Below are 18,922 nucleotides of genomic sequence, written 5' to 3' on the forward strand. Positions count from 1 at the left end.
ATGAGCACAGGCACTGTGGTTTTTCAATCACCTGCACCTATACGAGCCAGAAAATAATTTAAAGAGTTTGCAAGTGTCACAATCTTGAAATAAATTGTATCAGTCTGAAATTCATGTTCCTAAATTCTGAAACTTAAATTTTAATGTATTTTAGAATTAGATTTTTAACAAGAATGATATTAAGGTGGCTCCATAGTGTAGTGGTTAGCACGTCTGCTTTACACGCAGAAGGTCCTGGGTTCGTGCCCCAGCTGGAGCCATGAACCATACCCTGGGTGCACCAGGCCCCCTAGGTGTGCCTGGCCCCGGGTGTGCCAGGCCCCTGGTGCACACTGCAAGCGGGAGGGAGGAGATGCCCTGCCTTCAGAGATCCAGTTCTTAAGGGGAAACGGCAACATCCATAGGTCAGGGATGGAAGAGGGGGGTGCAGAATTAAAGAGGGGCGGGGGAAAGAATGATATTGCCAGGAGTTAGCTGAGTTACTAGGAAATTAATATAGTAGGATAAGTAGACATTGAATACAAATAATGTTGGTGTTTCCTTCTACTTTTATCATTTTATATGTTCTTTTAAAGTTTATAAAATTTAGTTTTCATTTCTTTTATGACATCTACTGTCTTATTTATTTTTTTAGCAGAGAGGATAAAAATTTTATTATTGAATAAGTATTGAACCAGACTACAATCACATTACAGGCAATCTGCTAAAGACATTGCAAAGAAAAATATCTCACCCTTTTATATAGCTTGGCAGATACAATCCATTACATGCATACCAATGTCATTATCCAAAGGGAAAATAAAACTTCTGTCTTTGACAAGTTAGATGTTACATCAGGGAGCCAAGTGCCTAGGATTCCTGAGAAGATGGGGAGACTGGGTGCCATGCTTTTCATGATTATAAATTTTTATTTTTTTAATTTATACATAACAAAAATTTTACTATTTTAACCATTGTTAGGTATACAGTTAAGTGGAAATGAAGTAAATGCACAGTGTTGTACAACCATTACCACCATCCATCTCCAGAACTTAAGCATCTTACCAAACTGAAACTCTGTGCTCATTAAAAACTAACTCTCCATTCCTCCTCCCCTAGACCCTGGCACCCATCATTCTACCTTCTGTTTCTAGGAATTCGACAAGTCTAGGTCCTTCACATAAGTGGAATCACACAGTGTTTGTCTTTTGTGACTGGCTTGTTTCACTTAGTATAATGTCTTCAAGGTGCATCCATTGGTAGCATGTGTCAGATTTTCCTACCTTTTCAAGGCGAGATAACATTCTGTTGAATGTATAGACTACATTTTTTTTAATCCATTCATCTGTCAATGTATACTTGTGTTACTTCCACCTTTTGGCTATTGTGAATAATATTCCTATGAAAATGGTGTTGCAAAATGGTGTTGTTTGAGCTCCTTCTTTCATTTCTTTTGGGTATATATCCAGAAATGGAATTGCTGGGTCATATAATTCTGTTTAGTTTTTTGAAGAAGCACCACACTATTTTCCATGGCAGCTGCACCATTTTACAGCAATGTGTGAGGGTCCCACTTCTCCACATCCTCAGTACTTGCTTATTTTGTTGTTGTTGTTGTTTTACAGCAGCTATCCTAATAGGTGTGAAAGGGTATCACATTGTGGTTTTGATTTACATTTCTTTTATGATTAATGAAGCTGAGGATCTTGTATCACTCCCTTATTTTAAAAGAAGTTATTTTTCCTTGCTTTTAAGAGCACTGCAACCATTTCTTATAACTTAGCTATGATTTCAGATTTCCTGAGGGGAAGAGATTTTCTTTTACAGACATAGCTAATATAGGTCATAACATTTAAATTGCCCTTTTAAAGTAAGCAACCACAATAAACATTGTATACCAAGTTAGAGATGACTTTTCTTATTTCATGCTTCTGTTGGACTTGACTAGGGAGTGAATAGTCTAAGTTGTACCCACTTAATATCCAGTGAGTACAGTTCAGCTGGATAAAGGTAAAAGCCTGATTTTTTTTCTTAAAAACCAAAGAATTTAGGTCAACTCATATCCTCTTGTGTTCAGGTTGACATATCTTTTATTTTTTATTTTATTTTATTATTTTTTTTAATGCCAACAGCACCTGGTATTCCTAGGTGGTCTTCCATCCAAGTACTAACCAGGCCCGACCCTGCTTAGCTTCTGAGATCTGACGAGGTCAGGCACATGCAGAGTGGCATGACCGTAGACTTGACTTCCATCTTTTAAATCTGGTAGCTGGCTGATGTGTCATATTATTCCCTTAGCTGGTATAAAATTATCCTAAAGAAAAACCACATATAGTATTTTTTTTCTTTGTGTCGTAAAATCTATTTATGACAACGGATAGTGTTTCAGGTCCTGCATGAAGAGTATGAAGCAGATCTTTTTTCACATAGCTTACTTAAAAATAAATAGTAGCTGACATTTATTGAGCGCTTTGTATTTATGAATGATTCTGAGCTGTTTACATGTAGTAACTTATTTAATCATCACAGCTACCCTATGAGGCAGGGGAATACTATTATTTTTGCAGATGAAGACATGGAAGTACAGAAAGTATTAAAATAGGCAGTGGAGTTCACCAACCTGGTGCCAGAGACAAAAACCTCATTGTACAAGTGCCTCTTCACTGGAGATTAGGAGTAAGTAACCATCTTACCTTTTTATTCTTATGGGACTGTCCCCATAGCTGCTTAATAAATAATTATTACACTTGCAAAGTAAGCTTGAGGATTTTTAAGTCATTATTCCTTGTAAAAATAAAAGTTTTGATGTATCTGCCTTTTTAATGATGAAACTTAAAACTATTAAGATAAAAAGATTTACCTAGGATTCTGTGGCAAATATATAGTAGCATAAAATTATCTCCAGCTAATGCAAAATACTTCATTGGGACCCAAAATGGGGCATTTTGCCAGCTACTTAAGCTCTTCATTGCTGACTGCTTCCACCATATTTCTTGTGAAAGGATGGGTGGAGATGGGAAGCAAGGTGTTTGGTGGTTCCCGGTCTGGTCGTAATTCTTGCAGCATGTGGCAAGAGCAGTGTTCCATGCTCTGCATGCAGGAGCTATAGGATTTCACCTCCTTGATCTGAAGCTGCATTTTGATACGTTGTGATGGCAGCCACAGGAAAAATAAATTATGGCCTCGTGCCTTTAAATTGATGAGTGGTCTCTGGTTACTAGCCTGAGGTTTTCTGTAAGGAGGCCACACATGATTTTGAGTCTGGCTCCCTCTGTGGGTGGGAGGCTTTACCCACTTCTATTAACACCTATAAGTAGATAAGCCTCGGGGTTTAATTTTTTAGCTTGCTTTATATTTTTTGAGAGTTCAAATTGAAATAATATTTCCAACATTGTATTTAATAGTTTTTCTCACTTCTAAAATTAGAATTAAAAATTAGACAAACCAATTTCACTATGTCGTGCCCAGTTCAAGCTCTAAGAACTGGAAAGCCAAAGAATTGGAGAAACAGAACACAGATCATAGATTAGACATGAGATGGGAAATGGGAGTGAAAGGCATTCAGACCAGAAGAAAAGACACACTGGAAGGAAAAAGAACAGCTGATGCCCTGTCAGACCCTGCTTACCGAAATTTAACCTCTACTTTCCATTTGTATTTTTAATTAAATAATTAAAAATTATTTTTTAATTTTTAAAATTTTGATGCAATCCAGACATTTTTTCTATCTCCACCCAAACTGTGCATCAAGTCTTTTCACCCTAACCAGTCTTTTGTACCCAACTCTTTATCAAGCTCTTTGACTCTTGGTTGTTGGACTTTATTCATTCATTCACAGGTGTATGGTTAACCTAGTCCTATCTGTGGGAGGCCTACCTTTCTCAGTCGGATTGTCCAGGGAGAATTGTGTTTTCTATAAAAGGCTATCGGAGACATTGCCCATTCATCTAGTGGCCAAAGCTGTCTTTCAGGTGGTGTCTTATAAACTACTGACTTTTTTCTTTTGAAAATAAAGTTCTTTGGAATAATTTTAGGTTTATAGAAAAGTTTGCAAAGATGGTTCAGAGAGTTCTCGAATATTCTTCACTCAGCTTCTATGGATGTTAGCATACCGGGAGCAGGTGTAATTATCAAAATTGAGAAATTAGTGTTGGTGCAGTACCATTAACTACATTATGTAATTCATTCAGATTTCATCCGTTTTCCATCCATATCCTTTTTGGCTTCAGGACCCAATCCCAGGTGCCCTGTTGCCTAAAGATGTCTTGTCTCATAGGTCTCCCCTGTTATGGAATAGTCAGTCTCTGCTTCTCTCCGATGACTTCGACACTTTGGAGGATTTGACACTTTAGAGGTATTTTGTAGGCTGGCCTCCAATTCAGGATAGTCTATGTTTTCTTATGATTTGGGAAGAATGCTACAGAGGTCTTATCACACTGTAGTATGGGGTGCATGATGTCAACAGGACTTGGTTGACTGTGACCCCGGTGACTTGGTGAAGGTGGTATCTTGCCAGGCACTGTTCTATGATGTGACCGTTGTCTCCTTTGCTGGTTTGGTTCTTGGAAGCCATCATTCAGTCCAACCCACATTCAGGGGTTGAGAAGAGGTTTTACATTATTAATTTGAATTCTTTAGGGAAGATTTATGTCGTCTTCTCCCTTTATTTCATCATTTGTTTATATCGGTATAGGTTCGTGTATTCATTTTGTACTTTGGTTTATAACTCAATACGTGTAATTTATTTTGTTGCACAAATTGTTCCACCTTTGGCCATTGGGTGTCTTTTAGGTGGGCTCATATATCCCTTTGACACACCCAGCACTGCCTTCCTTTCTGGCACCACAAAGTAAATGCTCTGGGCTCACCTTGAATTTCCCTGTCCCGGCATTGCCTATTTTCCTCAAGGGCCTTGGTCCCTTTTAGTAGAGAAAGTTATTTAGAAACCAGATGTGATTTTGGGTGTTCTCACTTCTGGGGTATTGCTGCTTCTAGGCTCTTGGCTGACAGCTGAGAGACGTACACGTGTAAACTAACTAATGCGTACACACTTACCTCTGATGATTTTTGTGCCTGCCTGTCTGTGTTGTCACTGACATGCCAGTTCTTATGGACTTCTCCATGGCTAATGCAGCACCACAGGGTCATGCTGGACTCTTCCTTTTGCACATTTGTAACCCCGTTCTCTGACAGGGTGACACCAGCTCATCCACCATTCAATTATTCCAATCTTACACACGTGAGTGATCTCAGCATTGCTCACCTGCACCCCTGAGAGAAAGATGACCAGGGAGAGTTCAGTGTCTGTGTGCTGGCTCTGTTCTCAGGCTTCCACTTAAAACATTGTTTTCCAAAGTCACCTCAGGGAGCTCCTTCACCCTGCTTAGTGGGGTTAGTTCAGACAGTTTGATATATTTATCAGTCTGTACTCTGTCCTGGCACTCCTGACATCCTGGTGGATTTTTAAGAAATTTGTTTACGTTAAAGTTCATTCCCCGAGATGTACAATTGTCTGAGTTTGGACAAAGACAGTCATGATGTGTTCACTACCTAGACTGTTAGCTCTTAACTCTTTCATTCAGGATTTTTGTGGTTTTCTTTTTTTCTCCTGAGTACTGCTGCACCCCACTTCCATTGTTCGTTTGCCTGTTGGGAAGGATTGTATCTCTGTTACTTGTGGTTTTTAATGCCATGTTGCCTTTTCTCATATAAAAACATGAATAATGGATTCTAACGGTAGGGAAGAATATTAGAATTAGAATATTAGAATTACAATTTTACATTGTTAGCTGGGCAAGTTAGGCATCAAGCCAGAACCATAACCTAGACATTTTGGTTCTCCCCATCACTGTCACTCCGTTGCCTGAGATAAGAAAGATAAGCAAGACCAGGGCACAGAGTGCCTTACTTTGCTTTAATTTAGGTTTGAAGTCTGTGCTTATGGATGTGGTTCCTTTATTTTTTGTTTTAGGTAATTAATTCTAGCAGGCAACTATTTAATGTGGGGTGAGCCTTGGGGAGGATTTAAGGTATTGTTAATCATTGGCAAATTAATGTTGTAGTGAATATTAGTAGTTCATTCACTTTACTTTTTAATGCCAGTCTGAAACCAAATGTTCTGAATGAACAAGGAATTATGTGTCAGGCTACGGAAGGAGATGATTGTGGAGTGCTGCATATTCCACTCTCCAGAGGCAAATGAAGACTCTCTGGAAGTGTCAACTGGATGGTGGCTTCTACTGGACAGAGTATATCTTATTCATTTTTATAGGTAGTTTAAAGATTCTTTGAGGGCTCTTGAAATAGGACCCCTATTTCATTTTTTCTTTGCTTACCATGAGCCAAGCACCAGGCTAAACCCTTGATACACAGAAGAGTGAGCTTTGCACCTTGGCATCTGGCAAGAAAAGAGCGTGTGAAAGGCAGGCCATTTATCCCCAGTGTGGTGGCACAGAGTTGGCCAATGTAGGCATGGTATATACTAGTGCTGCTTCAATTTTTCATTCAGTTCTTTTCTTTTAAAAAAGTCTTTTATAAGCATAATTGCACCAACCTGATGCAACTATGGTGTTTTTTGCCTTTTCTCTTCCGGTCTTGTTCCACAGACAGTTTTACGTGGCTATATGTATTGGATATTGTATTCTGAAATGGTTTTGTTTAGTATTTTGTTGTAAGCTTTTCTCAAGTTTCTCCACAACAGCATGTAGCTGCTGTATTTACCCTGATCTTTAATGTTAGCTCATTTGTTCCCCACAGGAGCCTACCCTGAAACTTTTTTATGTTCCCAACATTTTTTGTTGGGTGTGTTGGTTTCTTAGGCTCTATTTCCTGGAGTAAGATTACTGGGTCAGAGAGCATGACCGTTTTACAACTCTAGAAATATATTGCCTATTGTTTTACAACACAACAGCCCTCCTTAAAACTCTGCCAGGTCAGACCAATCCCTACCTACTCTGCCTCCTTCACCTACAGCTTTCCTCTGGGTCAGCAGGGTGGGGCTCCACACATACCACACTCACCTCTGGGCCTTGTACCTGGCTCTGCCCCATGGAACTGCTTTCTGAGTGATCTCAGCAGGGCTGGCCCCTTCTCTTGCCTCCGGGTGGTTGTGAGGATAATGTGGTAATAATTCCATGAGGCACACTGCTCAGTGGGTGTTCGGGGAAGACGAGCCATGTCATCTCTGAACTGCTCTCAGCCTCAGTTTCCTAGAAGAATGGGTTAGTAAACTGTCTTGTAAAATGTAAATATTGAGTATACAGTACTCATCTCTTGCATTTAATTCTACCTCATCTCTTCCACAGGATGTCTGGTGTATGGAGCAAGTGGCCATGCTGTCTTTTCTAGAACTCCTTGGAGGGGTGGGAGTGAGAGGGTGGTAGCTCACACCCTTTCATTTCAGGGCCTCTTAGGAGACTGTGCAGACTTACTATTAAAGATGTTGGTAAAACAGCCAGGAATTGCTAGTGATTTGAAAATGCTTTAAGATAGTACTGTAAATATAAAGTTCTACGTAGTGATTTGAGGTGGAGAGCTTGGACTTGGAGGTTATCCTTTCTAGAATGTGAGACGATGGAACCAGCCTATTTTTAACTGTACTTTTGTATTTTAGTGAACGTACAATTTTTTGATTAAGGGATAAAACAACATTTTTCTATTCTAAGAAATAGAACATTAGTTCCCTAATTGCATGTTGTTTTATTTTTTTCTTACCAACTAAAATATTTTTGTCAAATATTTATCTAGAGGATACAGAAAATTATTTTTCTTTTAAATATGCATCTTCAGGGTCTGCTTTGCCTGTAAATAAGATTTCATTATAACTAACTTTCCACCAAAATTTGGTGACCACTTCAATTATGAGAGTCAGTGAGAAATGAGAGTAACTCCATAGTGATATCCAGTGACCACTGAACACTCAAACTTAATTTTTAATGTAATTTAATTTTAATTCAGTATAACCACACATTGGACATGTAGTTCTAGAAATTTACATTTAAGGGCACTTAATTTTCACCTTTAGGATTCTATGGAGGGTTAATTTTCCATGGTTAGCTGAATCACCTGATTTAGTTTAAAATTATGTTTTCTAAAATACCTTATTCATTATAGAAACAAAAAAAACCCTGCAGATTTTAGTTGGATGAATGAATTTGATAAACATCAGGAGAGGAATTGATTTTCTTTGACTTTATATATTTTTGGAAAATATTTTCAATGCCTTTTGGTATGTGTTTAGGAACAGAAAGGGTTCCAGGGGCCTTTTACTTTTCCTTAGGCATTACTTCTTAGTATGTCATGGACACTGCAAGTAGGTGGGGTGACCTTTCGCAGTGAAAGAGCCAGTAGAAGTAAAGAGATTTTGGCTGTAGTTTTCATCACTAAAAAGGCAGTAAATTTAGACCTACTCTCCATGGTGGTCCTGAACCTGGTGCTGTACCACCAGATCTGGTCCATTGCATAGAATAAACATGTGACAGTTATGTGGGGGTAAATATATTCAGCCTTATTATTATTCCCAAATGCTGAATGCTTCAGGCTATATAGTAAGTAGTGGATGGATACACTTGGCTTTTAATTTTTTAAAAATCCTTCTGATTATTTCACCTATCTGACATAATAGATCTACTTCGAAGACATTATTTTTGTTTCACTGAGAGTGGCTGGCTTTTCTCTTTCTCCTTCACATTTCTTTATTTTCCTGTTCTGTCTCTTTCTGCTCCCTCTTTTCCTCCACAATACTGTTTTTTGTTGTTTTGGGGTTTTTTTGTTTTTTGTTTTCTTGGCATTGTATATTTTTAAGCAGGGTGATCTTTGAACTTGATAAGAAATCAAAAATTAATTTGCCATCTGGATAAGATCATATGTTACTGACCAGGAATGATTTCCAATTGGAGCAATGTGCTGCACATTTTATTATGGCACTTTTGACTGGCTCGGGTATTTTCCATATCTGAAGTTTGCAGATTCTGTACAGACAGGTCTGCACATTGAGCTCATGCTGCCATGGTACCTAGCCTCTGACCAAGTGTCCTTTTCACTTGCACAGGTTGCACAGAGCATCGAGGACCATCATCAAGAAGTGATTGGTTTCTGCAGAGAAAACGGCTTCCACGGCTTGGTTGCGTATGACTCTGATTACGCACTGTGTAACATCCCCTACTATTTCAGTGCCCATGCCCTAAAACTGAGCCGGAATGGGAAAAGTCTCACCACAAGCCAATACCTGATGCACGAGGTGGCCAAGCAGCTGGACCTGAACCCAAACCGCTTCCCTATCTTTGCTGCTCTATTAGGTAGGTGGGTGTTGTGAGTACTGCCTCATGTATAAAGAAGTTCTGTACCAGGAACATACTGATATTTTAAGTTTCAGGCCTGGAATGTTTTGGATTATATCTTAAATTTAAAGAACCAGAGAAAGGGTTACTCAGAAGCATTTCTTATTCAGTATTATTTTTGGTGTTGCTGGTAACGTGCTTCTTTTGTTCTGACGTGTTTGTTTATGTATTGTGCTATCCGGGCTGAAAAACTAATTTTATGAATAAATTCACTTAGAGTTTGGGGAAAATAACATTTTTAAACATCATAGATGTTAACACAGCCCCACTATGAAAATTAGACTTTTAAATCTTTAGCATAAATTATGTTTGTTATAGAAGAAAATATGCTGTGAAGTTAACACTGTCATATTTTTCCCCTCATTTTTGGGACACTACTTTAAAAAAAAAGCAACAAAAATAAACTATCTTACCTTATTTACAATGCTTACGCTTTAAGTAAATATATAAACATCTTTAAAAACTCGGAGGAATTCCTTATGTTGAATACCTAGAGAGGATGAAATCTTGTTTTATATTTTTTATATATGTGTATATATATATATATATATACACACACATATATACACACACACACATATACATATATATACACATATACATATATATACATATATATGTATATATGTGTATATATATAAAATATAAAGTATATATACTTTTTTGCTTAAAAATAACTTTACAATAGTTAATGCATTCATCCATCACTTTATGTCTACATTTTATACTTATTATCTTTCTTTTGTCTTCTGTTAGTACCCCTGTCTTATGCTTGCAGTATGTATGTTTCTATCTACTTTAATGTCTAGCTCTAGTTTGCTGAGAGTTTGTAAGAATTGTGTTCACAACACAAGTGAACATGTCTAAGGGAGGCCTTCCCATGATTAAAATCTGTGAACTGCAGTGATGGGATGGAGGGCTGTTGGGGACACAGGCTCTTTTTAAAAGGTATGTAGTCTCCAGATAAGTCAGATCACATTGTACCCTCTTAGTTTGTATCCCATGGAGGGTAGCAGCCCGATCTGGTTGTGTTAAGAGGGGAATTATATTATGCGTTATTTTTAGAAATTCCTAGTTATTAGATTTTTATGAACAGTCCAAAAAAGTTGTACACAATTAGAAATTATTGTGAAGAAGACACAGTTTTTCATATCTTATTTGGTGATAGCATTTCAAATTGTATAACTGCCAGTCAGTCAACAAAATTCTGATTTCATAAATTGTCTTTGTTTATTTGGATCTAATCTCAAATGTGTGTCTTTAAGTTAGTACTTGGTTGTTTTCTGTCTGTCTTCTTAGGCAACTCTTATAACTTGGGATTTGGAGGATTAAAACTAGTTTTCTAAATATACTTTAATATTTTCAGATATTGAAATATAAAAGTGTATTTCCACTGATGTTAAAAGTGATTGTGTGGATGGTTACATAAAAAGTTTCGCATTTACTTAACTTATACAAAATGACTTGGGTATATTAATTGACTTTTAATGAACTGGAAATTGTATGCTTTTAGACTATGAGTGCCTTAGCTGATTTGAGATGTGGAAGGATTTTTTTTTATTTAAGAAACATTGAACACATTTTTTGGGAGATAATGCCAACTTATAACTCTTACAGTTAAATTATTTTATGAAATTTTAAAATAAATGAAAAGCAATCGGTAGTGACATTTTGGATAATTTAGTAATTAAGTTAGGGCTTGGAATTTCTTCAAAAAATTTAGGCAGGGTATAGGTAAACTCTTAATTGGGTGAGCATTCTTATTTTAGATTTCGTTTAAAAGTTTCAGTGTCCTCAAATGAGAAAGGTTATTTTCCTTTTCCTTTTCCTTTTTGTAATAGAAATTTTAGCTATATATGTTGTTTTGTTTTGGAAAAGTTGGGCGGAATATTCATTTAAAGTGTTTTTGACCTGCGTTTTAACGGACTACTACTGATGTTGGAATTGGCTTAATATTTTTTCATAAAGAAGCTTAAAAAGAATCTCGGACACTTCATACTTCACAGTAAGGTTCTGTGCAACCCATGAACAGAGGAAAACAGTGCAGAGCTCGGTGACTAGACAGCTAGGGTGTAGCTCTGCTCTTCTGGACATCACGGCAATTCAGTACTTCTATATCATGTGTTCGTGTGTTTAGAATATTATGATTAGGAATGTTGCAAATGATCTCACCTTGTTTTGCTTTCTGTTAATGACCAATTAATGAATTAGCTTCTCCGTATGGTTGTGATTAAATTATGATATAAAAATTACAGAATTACTTAGAAAATTACCACTTTTAAATTGCATCGCGATAACTAACATGCTGAAGATTTTAGTATAGCAGGCAGCAAACACCGTGAAAGGAAAGTGTTTCCTCAAAATGTAGCTTCTCAACTCAATACTGTCTCATTTGTTGCACAGCCTGATGAAAGGGGACACAGCTGCATGGTACTACTTGCTTGTGTTGTGGTCTGTTCTTTGTCACAGACCACAGGGTGGTGGTGGAAATTATGGGAGAAGAGTGTTGATCCGTGTCACAAGCAACAGTCATTGTCACATAACCTTACATAGAGAGATTTTATAACTGCAGATTCCACCTTTGCTGTTAAACTAGTTCACAGAGTCCAGTCGTCTGGTGAACCAATAAGAACTTGTATCCAGTTGGCATTATCAGGCTGAGCTTATTCTTGCACTGGGAAGTTGCTTAGGTTGTTACGCAATATACTCAGTGTGAATGCTGTTGGAAGTGTACTGTGAATTCGAGTTGTAGTTGAAGCAGCTGCAAGAAATCTGCCTGCTGCATGCTGCTTCATATTAGAAGGTGAAGAAATATTGTTTCTGTGTGGAAGTTTTATGTGGTTTATCAAATGAAGTGGTCCTAAAAAGTGATATTGCAAAATCTAAAAGAAACAAAGGTAATATATGGATTATAACATGCAGTTATAACATTTTAAGTTTCCCTGTGTCACTCATGGTGATGGCTTTTACAGTATGCGTGTTTGCATTCTAGGAAATCACATTCTCCCTGATGAAGACCTGGCTTCCTTTCATTGGAGTTTACTTGGTCCAGAACACCCGCTAGCCTCACTTAAGGTACAAATTCATTTTATTTCCAAAATCGTAGTCATTACCTATTGATTTTGCTACTACTTTAATGAATATAAATAATGTTCCTGTATTGTAGAAGGAACTGTGCCACAAAGTTAGCAATGTCTTGCTTTTCCCTAATTTCAGGATCTGTACTGCCTTAAAAAGCAACCTGCCTTATCTTGTTTCCCACACCTATATTTTATGAAAATTATAAACGTCCTTAAAAATTCCCTTAGCGAAATTTTTCATGCTGGTTACCCAGATAGATGGAAATTTTTACAGCTAAAGTTTTTATATATTAGTCTTCTTACTTATAAATATTAATCTCTTAACAGGTAATATAGTCATTTGTTACTTAGATCAATGTTTTAGCATATTTTGATAAATTTTATAACTGTCTTAAGAATTTTCTAAAATTATAAAAGTCTGAGGCTTTAATGCTTTTCAAATGATGGAGTTCATTAGAGTAATGGTCCACTTGTACTGTCTTATTAACACTTAATGTTTATTTTCTTATCTTTCTTCCCTTTCTGTTTGTGAAAGTAATGAACACCTGAGAAGACACACTTCAATTGATCTTCTAAAGTGGGAAGGTTTATGCTTTGACGTGAGCACAATTGTAGAATTGATATGAGCAACTAGGAAGCTTGGAGTTGTACATGTGGGTGGTTTCTTGTGATTTTTCCCAGTTCTCTTTGGTGGGTAAATTGGCTGTGGCCTTCTCTCTACTGTTAGTGTTAGGATCACAGTTGCAGTTTCTTAGGCGGGGAATTGGGAAGTTGGGATGTAGACTGGCTTGGCAGCCTGGCCCTTAATTCCTTGTAGTGAAGGGGAGGTTGCACGGAATGGTTTCCAAAGGCACTTTTTCCTGTAAAAGTCTGAGTTCTCTCAGAATTACCTTCCATCTTTAAACTGTTTTAATTGGTGGTTAATTTCATACTGGAGTTTTTGCTTTTTAAATGAGAGCTGAAAGTGCAAGTGGAATGTCTTTCCTGACTCTCATCTTGTTCTTTACCACCCGAGAACCTCCTTTCTGTCCCACCTCTTACTACTATGTCATAATATTTTCATTTTTATTCCAATATTTCTTGGTATGGGGGTTTTCACTGCTGTTCAAAAGTCAGTCTTTCTCTTTTTATTAGAAATGACTTGTTTTCTTTTGCTTTTTTGTCCTTTAAGGAGAAAAGCTTTTTGTTTGCTGTTTTCATTTATGAAGTGCTACACATTTGTAATCTTACTTCTAAATTCTTGGTGATCCATTAGCATTTAACAGATTGGGAAAAGTACAGTCTGAAATCAGGTGGCCTTAAAGGTATTTTGCTCATTAGGTTTGTTAAGCTGTATGCTTTTCTAAGTTGAGACAAAACAAAGACTTGTTTCTTACAAGGTTTTTGTAGTTTTGTATAGTGGGGTGAGAGGCTCTCAGGATCCCAGACCATATGCATAATCTAAACTGAGCTGGCTTTGCTTCATGTGTCAGAAATTAGAAGTGAAGAGCTGTTTGAAGAATTTTTGGAAAACTAAATCTGTTGTCAGGTCATCAACATCATTGTCCTGTGTTTTCCCTAATTTTTTTGGCAAGAAAAATATTTAACATGTAAAAGGTTAAAATAGAAAATGTCTATCAATATATCCAGTACATTTTGCTGTGAAGGGTTTGTTTTTTAATTCAACTTTTGGAGGTGTTATTCAGATACTTCACCTATGAAAACTTTTTATATCACCACCACCTAAAAATAAGGATAATTTCTTATTCCTATTACTATTATCACATCAACCTAATTAGCAATAATTCCCTAATGTCATTTAATTTTTTAAGTTCATATTCGAATTATTCCAGTTATTCCCTAAAAGTCATTTATAGCATTATTTGTTTTTTAAAAAATAAGGATCCAATCAAGTTTTATGCATTACCATCATGTGTATGTTAAATGTTAGCTGGGTGTTTTTATGGTGTAATAGAGAAGCAATCCAAAATAATTTTTCAGTGACTTGATAAGTTGTAGGGTTTTTAGTCATATTATAAAATGCAAGCATATCTGGCTTTGAATTTAAAAATTATAAAACTTTTATGTTTTGACCTTTTATATACATCTTCTGTGAGGAACATCATTTTAGTCATCTTAACATAGATGATGAGAAATTTAATGTGATGATTTTTTTCTCCATGAACATTACTGCTGTATTGTCTGCATCCGATGTGCTCTTTAGTCTCTCCTTTTTCCTGGTTATGAAACTACATCTTTTGAAAATTTGGTTAGTTGCTGCTTATGGAACTTTCTCATGCTTTGTATTAGTCCTTTTTAACACAGTATGTTGTATATATAGCTTTTAAGGATATCTGTTTTTGCATCCCCAAGTTCAAATCTTCTTTAATCTGTTCTTTTTATCCTACTATATTTGTAGCATTTTGCCAAAGTCATATTTACTAGATTATTTTTTCACAAAGGGTTGGTGTTGTACGAACTCATCTAATCAGTTCGGAGCATCCTACCATGGAGTCCTCTCTGCCATCTCCTTTGTATTGGACAAACTACCTTGCAAGTTTTATGTAGGCTTTTCTCCTCCCCAGACCTCCTGCCAGGGTCATTCTCCTGTACACTTATTCTGTCTCTGTATTGCTCTCCCGACACCACTGCCCAATTGTGATGAGTAGGTAGAGGAGACTCCCCAGCCCAGCCCAGCCCAGCCCATCAGTCCAGTCTAGGCCTATCCCACTGTTTGGCCAATTAACATGCTTCTTCCAAAGCTCCCTTGCTTCTGCTTCTTCTCAGAGCTTCATCCGAATCTCAGCCTTTGCACATCTCTCTTTATGATTTAAATATTCTGTAGTGTTTACAACTCTACTGTCCGATCCACTGAGTGTTTAGTCACCACTGTTTACTGGCATTATCTTTCTCTCAGGCATCTGGATACCAGAGCAATCTATCAGGGCACACCAGGAATACTTTGTTTTAAATTTATGTAAATTTTTACCCCAAATATCCCTAACCTTATATTTTTTAATATATTACTGTCTGCCACCAAAAGTCACTGAGTAGTCTTTTTTACAGGTGTCTTTTATGGACAGTGTAACCTTCGACCTGGGGGAAGAAGAACCCAGGCTGGTTCTGGGAGAGTAGTATGTCAGGGTCCCCAGGAACGTAGAATGGCTATAAGGATAAGGTTGGGGCACATGGCAGGGCTCGTGATCAGCCTTGGGATGAAGCGCTGGCTCGGAGGAGGTTCTCCCTCTCAGCTTTCCTGATGAGGTATGTGGGTGGCAGCTGTACCTGCTACCCATCATCTAGCCAGTCCATGGTCCTCATACCCACTGTGCTTGGGCCCTGACTGGGTTTCACATCATATTTGGAGCCAGCTTCTAGAGAGAAGAGCAGCATAATTTCAGGTACTTTGAGGTTCTGTGGCATATCTGACATACTGTGCAACCTTACTAGGGTGAGGTAGGCCATCAGATCCTCTCTGGAATTCTTTTTGAAAGTAAGTTGGATATAAATTATACATAAATAGAAAGATGGGCTTCATTTATTCTGTTCTATCTTTTAAAGCATTGTAGGAGGTGGCGGTTTGGTCACTGTGGACCTTTCAAATAAGGAATTCCTGCTTCCACATTAGTGTTAATTGACATTAACTCAATATACTCCCTTCTCAAGAAGTCATCCTATACTTTTATAAGAGCTAAGCAGCACTTTCAAATCCGAGGATGTTTTGTGCTCTAGAGAAAATAATGTTAGGGGCCTGGAAGGTTGAGAGAAATCAAGCATTAACAATATGGATATGAGAGCTACTTAGAATACCAATCCTGGAAGATAACCACTTTTAACAGCTTGCTATTTGATTCTCCAATGTTTTTTTAAAATGTACATCCTATTTATCATTAAAATGTCACCATCATCATGCACATTAGCTGCACATTCTTAATGGTCTCTGTGGAACTTTAGTGCACAGATTCACTATACTGGACTCTCAGTTTTTAGGTCATGGAAACCTGTTTTTAGTAAGAAGTTTCATTCTTTGCTCATTTTAAATTTATATGTGGAATCCTTAAATGGAAAACAAAATAGAACTTGCAAGATTTTTACTTGTTTATGTCTTTCCATCAGTGCTTCCTTCCTTGTTCTCAGTTGGTTCTCAAGTGAAGGTGGAAAGTTTGAAATTCCAAGGAATCTGCTGGAATGCTTGGGACTCAAGAATAGCTTTTCTCTCTGTTTTACAGGTTGGGGGTGGGAGGGTTCCCATGTCACATTGCTAGGAAAGGGGCAGTGTCTTGGGAGGGAATTGTGCTTCCTAATTATTACAGGATCGATTTCAGCTCAGCTCCTCCCACGAGAGATTGGGCCTGCCAGCAGAATTCTTCCTGAGTGAGCTGGAATGCATGGCTGTTCAGAAAGAGCAAAACCGAGGTCAGCAAGGGGATACTGAAAAATACAGTGTTTATTAGTGCCCGACTTCCGATGCCTTGGTGGAGATCAAGGAAACAAAGGGAAGCTTACTAATGGCACTTCTGCTCTCTGTGTGTCTTCCCATGACTTGGAATCTTCTAGTTTTATGATAAATAAGCAGCATATTCTTAGTTTTAAAAATAAGTGCACATTTTCCAGTATATTCTCTCGCCGTGGGTCCAGAACCTCCACACTGTCTGTAACTATTCCTTTTTCATCACTAATGACAGGAAGAGATCGCTCCTATTGAAAATGTGGGTCTCGTGGCGTTTTTTCGACCTCATGCCTTGCCCAAGACTTGCCAGTCAGTGGGCTCTGTACACCAAACACTCTGAGGCAGCTCGCCCAGAGACATCACTTCTTGAGACCATACAAATCTGAGACCAGAAGGACATGTGACAGAGTTGAGACTTGCCAGCCAATTACTTCTAAAACTACCATTCTTGGTTAGAAAGCTCTTTTTTCTTTTCTTTTTTTTAGTAACAGCTTTATTGAGATATAATTCACGTACCATAAAATCTACCCCTTTAAAGTATACAATTTAGTGTTTTTAGTTTCACAGAGCTATGCAGCCGTCATCACTATCTAATTATAGAATATTTCATCACCCCAGAAAGAAACCCTGTGCCCGTTGGCAATCACTCCCCACTTTTTTCCCTCCCATGCTCTTTGGCAGTCACTAATCTAATTTCTCTCTCTGCCTCTTCTGGACATTTTATATAAGTAGAATTATGTGATCTCTTGTGTTTGGCTTCTTTAGTGAGCATGCTTTCAAGGTTCATCCATGTTGTAACATGTATTAGCACTTCATTCCTTTTTATGGCCAAATAATATTCCACCGTATAGATATACCTACCACAGTTAATCCATCAAGTGATTGGACATTCAGGTTGTTTCCACCTTTTGGCTACTGCGAATATTTGTGTGCAAATCTTTGTGTGGACCATGTTTTCATTTCTTGCAGGTATATACTTAGGACTGGAATTGCTGATTAAGTAGTAACTCTGTGCTTAACTTTTTGAGGAACTACCAGATTGTTTTCCACAGCGGTTACACAGTTTACAATTCCTCCCAGCACTGTGTAAGGACTCTGATTTCTCACCAGCACTTGTTATTGTCTGTTGTTTTGTGTTTAGCCATTCTGGTGGTGTGCTATGGTTTGGTTTGCATGTCTCTGATGACTGGTGATGTTGAGCCTCTTTCCTTTCGCTCACTGGCCATTTATATGTCTTCATTGGATAAGTGTCTATTCAGATCCCTTGTCTATTTTTAAGTCGGGTTGTCTTTTTATTACTGAGTTGTAAAAGTTTTTTTTTAAATATATCATGAATCTATGTATACATGATTTGCACATACTTTCTCTACTTCTGCGGTTGTCTCTACTCTCTTGAGGGGATCCTTTTGATAACTCTTTCAAGACTTAGGCCATTTAAATGGATCGCCTTTTACTGCTCCTAGTCACTCCACTCAGTCACTTTTAAAGCTTTGGTGACCTTATCAGTCTTTCCCCATTGCCTTCCAGAATCCTCTGTAAATTCAGTATGCTGGAGCTTGCCCGCAGACGACATGTTCTTTGTCTCTCTTAACTTCAGTGGTCTGCCCTCTACTGTACTATGGACTTCTAGGCCCAGAGTCATGTACTGGGTCTTCTCCCAGAAAAGCTTTGTTTCCTGTCTTAACCTTTATTATCTCTTCTCCCCTCTGCTACTGTTGCCTTCTACCTTTAATAGTCTCACGAGCTGACACTTTGGTTTTTGGCCCTCTGCAGAGCCCTTTGCCCACTTTCTCACAGTTTCTCCTTCTCTAGCCAGCCTGGACCTCCTGGTAGGTCACCTTGAACTGGTTGTACCAGTATTACTCTTTCTTGTTCCTTGTTCCTTCTTCCTTCTTATCTGCCCAACAAACCCCTCCACCCTAGATAGGTGCTATAGTAAACATGTCTGCAGCAAACAGCTGAACTGATGGACGCCATTGCAAATTTATGGTCTAAGTTAAAGATGGAGCTTAATAAATGTAGAGGGGTACTGTGTTCATGAATCAAAAGACCATATGAATTTGTTACATCTATTTGTTATATAGATTTACTGCATC

The 18,922-nt window shown here is 37.7% G+C and overlaps 1 protein-coding gene and 1 pseudogene across 1 annotated transcript in view; one reads left to right on the forward strand and one right to left on the reverse strand.

Moving 5' to 3' along the window:
- FAM120A (family with sequence similarity 120A) overlaps positions 1-18,922 on the forward strand; it is a 103,768-nt gene that overhangs the window by 8,780 nt on the left and 76,066 nt on the right. The window contains exons 2-3 of the mRNA XM_006903845.3: positions 9,029-9,275; positions 12,310-12,392. Coding sequence (XP_006903907.1) covers positions 9,029-9,275; positions 12,310-12,392 — 330 coding nt within the window. The remainder of the gene's footprint in view (positions 1-9,028; positions 9,276-12,309; positions 12,393-18,922) is intronic.
- LOC112475400 lies at positions 2,103-2,221 on the reverse strand (annotated as a pseudogene).

Source organism: Pteropus alecto, unplaced genomic scaffold (genome assembly GCF_000325575.1).
Source record: "Pteropus alecto unplaced genomic scaffold, ASM32557v1 scaffold260, whole genome shotgun sequence".
NCBI classification, from domain to species: domain Eukaryota; kingdom Metazoa; phylum Chordata; class Mammalia; order Chiroptera; family Pteropodidae; genus Pteropus; species Pteropus alecto.